The 9,878-nt window shown below is 45.0% G+C and overlaps 1 protein-coding gene across 3 annotated transcripts in view; it reads left to right on the top strand.

Annotated features, from left to right (window-relative positions):
- The window catches only part of TTLL12 (Tubulin tyrosine ligase-like 12), a 386,517-nt gene extending 379,455 nt beyond the window's left edge, over positions 1-7,062 (top strand). For all 3 annotated transcript variants that reach the window (XM_075677908.1, XM_075677905.1, XM_075677906.1), the window contains one exon: positions 4,164-7,062. In XM_075677908.1, the coding sequence (XP_075534023.1) occupies positions 4,164-4,199 (36 nt within the window). In that variant the 3' untranslated portion in view covers positions 4,200-7,062. The remainder of the gene's footprint in view (positions 1-4,163) is intronic.
- Positions 7,063-9,878: the final 2,816 nt, after the last annotated feature.

Consider the following 9,878-nt stretch of genomic DNA (forward strand, 5'->3'; position numbering starts at 1 on the left):
CACTGCCAAAACAAGTAAGATATGTATTTTTTTCAAAAAGGAATATACCCATATGTGCCAAAAAGTGTGCCCAAAATAGCTGATATCAATGTTTCCATGATTTTGCGTATTTAACAACTAAAGAAAATATCACACGAACTTTAGCTCTATATCAGTTCGAAACCACCTAAGCAGTGCATGCCGCTGATACAAAAAATCTAAAGCCCATGAAATGAACAAGTTGACAATAAATATGTTAACGAAACTTTCATTGAAGAACCTCGTTTACATTCTTGTACACATGCAATGGCCAGTGAAAAATCTTAATGACACTTTCATTTGTTCGAATGTATTACGCAGGAGCAGCTATCACCAGTCGTGTATCGGGAGTATCGCGAGGTTGCATTTCAACGAAATTATAGTCGCAACAGAGAGCACGTATAAAAAGCAGGAGTTCTGCATAATATACGAGGGTGAGTCAAATGAAAGTCAGCCAGTGCGAATATATGACAAACGGAGTACTTTATTTAAAAGTAGTCTCCATGAGCATTTAAGCATTTGTCCCACTGAGTAACGAGTCGCGCGATTCCCGTCTCGCAAAACTCATTGGGTTGCTGCTTTAAAAAATCTCCAACTGACTCTTTCATGTCATCGTGCGGCACGAATCTGGTTCCCTTTAGCTGTTTCTTCAGGTGCCCCAAAATGTGGTAGTCGCAAGGCGACAGGTCTGAGGTGTATGGCGGATGTTTCAGCGTTTCCCACTTAAACTTTGCCAGTTTTGTATTAGCCACATCAGCGACACGGGGACGGGCATTGTTGTGGAACAAGACAACCCCATTCGTCAATTTTTCACGTCGTTTGTTCTCGATTGCGACACGCAGTTGATCTGGCGTTTCACAATATCGGAAACAATTGATAGTGTCTTAAGATTTAGCAAATTCTATCAGTAATGGCCCCTGACGATCGCAAAAAAAAGTCAACAACACCTGTCCGGCGGAAATGACGGCCTTTGCTTTCTTGGGGGTGGTGAATTCGAATGTTTCCTCTGTAAGCTTTGCTGTCGTGTTCAGGCTCGTAGAAGTGGCACCATGGTTCGTCTCAGATCACAATTGGAAACAAGAAATCATCGCCGTCATTCTCATATCGGATCGGATGAGTCAAAGCAGCGCCAAACTTCTCCATCTTCTGGCGGTGGTTCAAAATCTTGGGCATCCATTGCGCACACGAGAGCCAATAACCAAGACGTTCATAAATGATGGCGTGAACTGAACCGCGACTGATGTTAACACGCTCTGCCAGTTCACCAATCCTTATCCTCCGTTCTTGTCTCATCAGCTCATCAACCTTTGCAATTTTGTTGGGGGTGATTGCACGGTGGATTTGGCCCAGCCTTGGATCGTCTTTGCAACTTTCACGTCCTTCTTTGAACCGTTTGCTCCAACGCTTCACAGTGGCCAATGAAATGCAATGTTCAACATACACAGCAGCCATACAGTGACTAATTTCTTTTTAGGAAACGCCTTCGGCTGTCAAAAACTTCACCGCACCACTCTGTTCAACTTCTGGAGCGTGCATTACGTCACGCAGTCATGTTAAACCCAGTCTATGAGAGCATTAAAGAATATTTATCCTGACACCTGCGTGTCACTTTTGTAAATGAGAGATGCCTGTGTGCTATGCGTATGCCTCGCATATAGAACTGAACCATTATTGCGCGGGGTGGGTAGGCTCACTTTCATTTCACTCGTCCTCATACGTTATAAATGCGAAGATGCAATGGAATATACAAATTCGAAGATACAGCTTGATAAAGGGCAAGAAAGTGTCACTGGAAACAAAGTTCACTGCACGTATACACAAAACCTCGCAACAAGATATTTAAATATATGTATAAATATCCAATAAATTTACATATCTAAGAAAAATTCACTGTATATGATGCACCAAACAAGGCAAATAAACATGTTGCTCAATCACAGGTTCACAGAATCCTGGATCCCATCCCCATTCCATCCACTCCCCCCGATGTATCGCGTGCGACGGAAGGCGGCGCATTTCCTTCCTGCTTCTCTCCTTTGCGCACACAAAACTGAGCCATTATGTCGACAGTCGCACATACAGCATGCGGCGCGCGGTCACGATGTTATCGCCCTTGGACTTTATGCAGAACATGAGGGCGACGACAGGAATGCGCCTGGAGTGTCCATATAATTGCTATGGCAATTATATAATAAGAGTGTCCGGCAACTGAAGTGTCCCGTGGCTTATTACTTTCAGTAAAAGAAGTAACAAAATCGAACTTTCACCATGCGACAATTCGCTGCGCCGCAACATGCTTATCTTTTTTTTTTCTCCTTTTGTGGGGCGGGGGCGCTGAAATAAAAAAAAAAGAAACGCGAAGGAAAGTATCTTGGCCACAATCGAATGCCTACTTTGGGCACCTAATTTGGCTACCGAAGGAGGAATGAGGTGGAATGAACGTTTATTGTTAGAAACAGCGAGAAAGTGTTCTTTCTTCGCCCTATAGGTGGCGGCTCTCTTAGACCAGAAACCCGTTGACTAATGTCGCAGCCCGGGCCTGGTCCACTAGACTTCGCTGATCATCCAGGCTTTGTGCCTTTAATATTGCCTCCCACGTTTCTTCGATTGCTTGTAGCAGTTCTGAGGCATCATCTCGACTGTTTTTCTCACGGTGTGGGCACATCAACACCATGCGTTGGAGGGTGTCTGGTACATCACAATATCGGCATAGGTATTATAATTTGGTGGGGTGCATCCGGTGCATGATAATTCCATGTACATATTGAAGAAAACGTGAGACGCTTGGACCACCGAAAACCTTACGCATACTGTTCGGTATCCTGCACCGGCAAGACAAGACTTTCCGGAGTGGTTGCGCTCCAGCGAACACGGTGCAATCCGACAAGACTTTCCGGAGAGACTGCGCTCCAGCGAACACGGTGCAAACCAACTTCTTTAGGCGTTCAGCCACAGTGGCCACTGTTACGCTAGGATAGCCTGCTTCTAATAGGCGCCAGACCTGTGCATTAAAACTGGCGCTCATTTTGTGCTTGCAGGATCTAGTGAGAGAAGACTTAAGGCACGACATGGCAATTTCGTTTTTTACTACTTTTGAATGCTTATATCTAGAGAGTGTCACGGGCAGCGGTGCTGGCTTAACAATTCTTACCAATTGCGACTATGATGCAACAGCAATGCTCTTGATAATTGTGGAGAAAGGAATATAGAAACACACTCAACATTGATGCCTTTCGATATGTGCCCAATTTTTTTTTAAGTGTGTCGGCTCAAGAGCAAGAGACTTTCAAAACATTTTGCATTTCTCTCACTTTCAGCACCTCTGTATCAGTCCTCTCAGCCCTTAGTATGAAAAGGCCAAAATTGCAACCAGTTTAGCAAAGGAGGTAGCGAAACAGCTTTTTAAATTTGTAGTTTCAGTTACCATACTGCCAGCGCAGCTGCCGCCAACGAAAAATGGCCCCGCACCACTGCCGATAAATACCTGACGTTGCGCCGCCAACTAGAAACGACCACCACGCCATTGCTGGTCAAAACTGACATGGCGCACATCTCTGTTCGTGTATGATTTCCACTGACGACTATGGTAATGTGAGCTCCACCGCTTCGTTTTGGTGGAAGCCGTTATTGCTCTTTGGGTCGCACATTTGCGGCACTCCGTTCTTGTCGAGCTCCGAGAGTTGTCCGAATTAACCGATATGTGGCCAAATATGTCCAAATTAACAAGAGTTTAGTTGCATATGGCTGCCGGGACCAAAGGATGAGCCTGAGTTATCCGTCTTTTCAAATTAATAAGAGTCAAATTAACAAAGTTGCCATTCATCATGGTGTGCCTCTAGTCACCACTTCTGCTGTCCGCCCGTGTATACCCCCAGTGAGCGACTCAGTGGACTTTCTCTTTCCAATGTTATGTGTAGCATAGGTGTGCACTTGTAACTTTTGTGAGGGGTGGTTTTCTTTTTTTCCCTACTCTTTTACATAGTGTATCGGCATCTGCAAATAGAACATGTTTTGTTCAGCCGACAGCTTCATTGTCTTTGAGGCTTGGCTTCAATTGCTTACAAAACACTATCTAAGAATTCTGCATAACAACATGAAAGATATAGTCTGGTTTACTGGTTTATTTTCCTCCTCTCAAAATGCAGAGCATCCACGTATGCAGCCCAAGCTGCTGGAAGTGAACTGGGCACCCGACTGCCAGCGTGCGTGCCAGTTCTACCCAGACTTCTTCAACGAGGTGTTTGCGGCCATGTTCCTCGATGAAGCCAGCTTCAGTCCAAACTTTATGCCCCTCTGACAAGCGCCGATCTGCCAGAACTGCACACACACCGTGCTCACAGAGTGCTTGTCAAGTCATAACTTTCAGTCGGCTGCTTCAACTTGCTTGCTGTCACTTTGGCGGCCACCGCGGTGTGTGTTGCCACAGACGTTAAAGATGTCATCAGGCTCGCTACAGACACACTTGCTCAGCAGGCAGGACAAGGTAAAATCATGCTTATCAAGATAGGCCTTTTATAGCGACACTAGTGGCAAACACCATGAAACCGTCATCACATGGGCGCTATTGAGTGTGCTTAAGTGGATGCAAATTGAATTGAGCAGGGCTGCATGTCATTTTCAAGTACCATATTCGGTTAAAAAGCAATCACAATTACAGTTAAACCTCAATATAACGAATGACTAAATACAGACGACTTAAGTTAATTCCACCCTGACAGGCCTGACGATATTGATCTAATTATCCGGCTGGTCGTATTAAACAAGATGTAGAAAAAAACTGAAACACACTGCTGATTCATTTGCCACAATGTGCACAATTCTTGGTTGTCTGCTTTCCATCTGTCAAAAGTAGAAAACTAGCAAAGAAATAAAGCTCCTAAACAAAGTAAAAATGTAGTGCACACCCATTTTTTTTTAAAGAAAAAATGTGCAAGGGTTTAATTGGTATAGCAGCCGGTTTTCTAAAGTCAGCCTTGCTGCTTTACAGCCCTACTGTGCAGTAAAGCATACAAGTGCTGTAAGCACGGTTTTAATTTCCTATCTAATTGCACCCTACAGGCAATTTTCAGTACACTTTTCCTGGAAAAAAAAGGGGGGGGGGGGCGTGTGTGTGTGTAAATACTGTAATCATACATTGTGAGCTACTGTTACTGCTTGAAAATCTTCGTAGTGCAGGCCAAAAATAGGTGTTTTTGGGGGGAAATTATGTGTGTTCAACGCATTCAGTGTCCTTTAAGCTCCACTGAGACATGCTGCATCCAAAGGGGTTGCTATTGGGGTCACCACAGAAGTAAGGCACATGCATGCAGACTGGTCAAGTTCAATTTATCTGGGAAAGGCCAATTTATGCTTGAAATATGAATATTTTGGCCCATAGATATGTATGGATGCTGGCCGGGACCTTCGATGGGGATCGAATTAGCAGGAGTGGAATTAACGGAAGTCTACCCTATAACAAAGCAAATTAAAGTGTTTCTCATCGATATCGGCATATAAAGAATGTATGTTTACAATGAATATACAATGTGAACAACATATTTTCGTGTCTGATGTGGCTTTGTTTAATGAGGTTTGAGTGTATAAGGTTGATTGTGCCATTGTATTTGCTAGTGGTGTAGCAGTGGTGGCAGAAGCAAAGTCATAAAAAAAAGACTCCTTTATTTCAAAATGACACAATTATTATTTGTGGCAATTCACTGGACGCATTGCAAGCAGCAGTAACTCCTTTTGATTACTCTTGCATCACCAAAAATGACAGGATTGCTTCACAAGAGTGATAAATTTATATAACATCGCTTTGTCATCTCTTGCAGTGGCTCTGTAATCACCTTTGTACTTGTTTTATTAGGGACAGTCAGTTGGTGGACCCGAGAAAAAGAGAAGCGGGCACACTGTTATACAGCGATGCCAATGGGTAATTTGGACTCGGCACGGATTGCCTGAAGGCCCAAATAACCAGGAGCCTGAAAAAAAGATTTGTCAGGGAAAAGAGAAAGTGTCTTTATTCTGCAAGTGGCCAAGGAAGCTTGTGAATGCGGTTCTGTACTCTCTTTGGTGTACAACCTTGGAAGTCTGTATTTTTACCATTGTCATGTCATTGCTACAGGCAGGAAAGTGGTCAGGGTCAGAAAAACCCTGCAATTCACTTCACTACAGGTGCTAAGGGCTGAAAGCCAAGACAGAAATATGTCAACCGTCAACTGCTTCACGGCTGTCATTGTGCTTCTAAATGCTGCGCTCCGTCAGTGGTAGTTGAAACAAACAAATATAAAAATGCACAGTTGTGGAGGTTGATTGTGTCATTGTATTTGCTAGTGGTGTAGCAGTGGTGGCAGAAGCAAAGTCATGAAAGAAGGACTGCTTTATTTCAAAATGACACAATTATTAGTTGTGGCGATTCACTGGACGCATTGCAAGCAGCAGTAACTCCTTTTGATTACTCTTGCATCATCAAAAATGACAGGATTGCTTCACAAGAGTGATATATTTATATAACATCGCTTTGTCATCTCTTGCAGTGGCTCTGTAATCACCTTTGTACTTATTTTATTAGGGACAGTCACTGCAAGCCAAAAGAAATTGTGTCGGAAAAGTATAGTTTTATTGGTTCAGCAACAAGTGTTCCTTATTTCATTGTCACAAAAGATCGTGGTTTGTCATAGTAATCTTAAACAGTGCTAAATCAAGCATCTTAGCAGGGGTGAAAAATCTTGGGAGCTCTGCATCTAAATACTATGTGGGAATGGAGAAATTGTGTCATTCAGCATCCACTGAACCAATTTTGATGTTTGTACATTTAAGAGAAAAGGGTAAAATCCATTAACTGTTGGCAGAAGAGCTTTGATCAAAATCCTTTACAATAATTGCTGACAGTAAAAAGAATTTACAAAATGCATGAAGCAAAAGGTTTCCAAATGAAATCACAAATGCCGTATCGCGTCATTGCAAGCCCACTTATCGCATCACATAGTGCGCATGCACCTACTGATTCATACAGAATAAAAGCAGCCACGCTATCTTCAATAAACCATTCCATTGCTTGCACCTACTGCGTCTGTTGTTGTTACCCGCACTACCACAGTGGCGACGAGGGTGGGACTTCATGTGAGCATGATCAGCGACTGACAGGATCGAATGATGGTATCTCGCCCACCGGTTTTCGACGAGACGGTGAGCAGCTGGAGCACGTACAGGATACGGCCGGAAGCTTATTTTGAGGGTAATGGAATTACCGACACGGCCAAACGCTGAGCTCTGCTGGTGCCTTCATTGAGTGATAATGTTGTGCACATGTTGCAAGAACGCCTTCCAACCGTGTCGGTTAACAGCCAGACTTACAATGAAGCCGTTGAATACCTCGAGGAACATTACAATCCTCAAGTTAATGAAATAGGGGTGAGTTTCTCGTTCTTCATGCGCAAGCAAAGGGACGGAGAGAGCATTCGGGAATACATTGGCGACCTTCGGAGACTGGCGGAAAGTTGCAACTTCGGCAAGTCGCTGCACCGTATGCTGCGAGATCGCATAGTATGCGGAATCAGGGACGACGACACACGACGCTGCCTATTAACGCGGAAGAAGCTAACTTTTGAGCAAGCAGAAGAATTTGCTATATCTTCAGAGAAGGCACTAGGTGACGTTCGTGACATGCGAGAAGCAGACCCAGTGACTACGGGAACCAGCATCAATGTTGTACAGTCGCAGCGAGGACAACGACCCTGGACGAAGTGGAACACTGTAAAGAACAACCATTCATGTGAATGTTGCGGCGGCCCCCACGCAACACACATGTGTCGTCATCGAAACACCAAGTGCCACCATTGCAGCAGGAAAGGTCATCTGGCGAAGGTTTGCAGCAGTGGCCGCCCTTGAGAACGTGGTGCCTTTGCCGTCAAGGAAATGGAAGGTGAGAGCGAAGAAGAAATGTTGCTTGCTCTTGTCGCTCACAGCTCCGCCGACAGAGCTACGTTGAAGCCTCTCGAGGAAGAGTTGACATGGCAGGGCCGGAAATTGCGAATGATTCTAGACACGGGTTCTCCGGTCAGCGTCATACCGAATAACATATTTAAGAAACACTGCAAATGGCGGCCGGCACTGGAAAAAACGTCGCTCCGCTTAACATGCTTCCTCGGGCCATTGCCAGTTGTCGGCGAAATAACCATGAGGGTTCAGTCTGGATCGACTGTTGTGACCAGCACGCTAATCGTGGTGGCATGTAACAGACCACTGCTCTGCGTCCGGAACACGATAGAGGCCTTCCGTAAGGCGGGTGTGCCCTTCTGGGACACTAGAACCACCTCAAGTGTAAATGTTCTTCGTGATAACAAGATGACGCCTCTGCTCGATGAATTTTCGGATCTTTTCGAGAACAAGCTTGGCTGTTGCAAGGGCCCCCCTGTGCAATTACACCTCAAAGAAGGAGCCCGCCCACGTTTTTGTAAGGCACGTACAATGCCTTATGCCATGCGCTCCAAAGTTTCGGCCGAGATCGACCGCCTTGTGCAACACGGAGTTCTTTCGCCGATAAGCATTTCAGATTGGGCAACACCGGTCGTTCCGGTAGCAAAAAAGAACGGCGATATACGATTGTGCGGCGACTTCAAATTAACAGTATCCCCTGCCCAAAGTTGGAAGACATATTTGCGGTGCTTTCGAGAGGCGAAGTCTTCAGCACTCTGGACCTACGCAACGCATACAATGAGCTGCCGCTGGACGATGAAGCTAGAAAGACGGCGGTACTCAACACACACCGGGGCCTTTACTGCTACAATCGCCTGGCATTTGGAATTGATTCAGCCCCCACCTTGTTCCAGCGACGCATGGAATCGATTTTGCAAGGTTTGCCGAATGTTCAAGTGTACCTCGACGACATCATTGTGGCGGAAAAGGAAAACGACACATCGGTACTGCGGCAGGTGTTTCAGCGGCTTCGTGAACACAACCTGAAGTTGAACAAAGCCAAGTGCCGGTTTAGGGAAGCACACCCACGAAACACAGAACCTCTTAAAAACTTCTTGAAACGGCTACAAACGGCCATAGACGTCTTGGTCTATGATAAGACTGAAAATAGAATTTCTTCTAAACATAATTTCAGCACTTGGAATATGCTAGTATATATTCTACCTGCGGCAAAACCCACTACTGGTGTCACTAGAGTCTATTTTGGTAAACACATTCAGAATGTCTAACTCAAGGACTTTTCTAGATCTTTTTGTCTAAAAGTGCATAAAATGCCAAACGACGTGTTAAAAGTGCGGTTACCGTCGGCCTTTGGCGTTAGCGAATAAAAAACGCCGCAGACAAATCGAACTCGTTGGAAGCAACATAAGTTAATTGGCTTTAATGTTAAATAATTTCACACCAGAACTTCAACAATCAAGGGCGTGTTATTGTTTTCCATATGGGGCGCGCACACGATGCCTGGAAACCATCAGCAGCAGGAGCGAAACGTCGGCGTTGCAAAGCGGTGTCACAGAGCCACCGCGCTGCGATCACTTCGGCGGCACAATCCAAATTTGTCAGACATCTCATTCCGTGCTGGAAACACTAGCTGGCAGGAAGTTTGAAAAAACGGTCGCTGCCACCCGTAATGTCTCGTACGTGGGTTCGTTATGCCAGTTGTGCGTCATTCTAAGCCGTTCTGTACATTTACACTGGATATTAAGTGGAGTCATTTAGCTGTGCTGATGCTTTTTGCGTGTGTTTTGCATTAGTGCTTCGTGACATCGGCTGTATTGCCTGTTTTCGCCGACGGCTTACTACCACAATGGCGGGATCTGCGTTCGCGGCCTTCGTGTCTCGGTGTGTCTTTGTACGTCGCACGTTCGGATAACACTTTTTCCGGTAAGTGAAATACATTG

The sequence above is a fragment of the Dermacentor variabilis genome, unplaced genomic scaffold, assembly GCF_050947875.1.
Source record: "Dermacentor variabilis isolate Ectoservices unplaced genomic scaffold, ASM5094787v1 scaffold_14, whole genome shotgun sequence".
In the NCBI taxonomy this organism is placed as follows: domain Eukaryota; kingdom Metazoa; phylum Arthropoda; class Arachnida; order Ixodida; family Ixodidae; genus Dermacentor; species Dermacentor variabilis.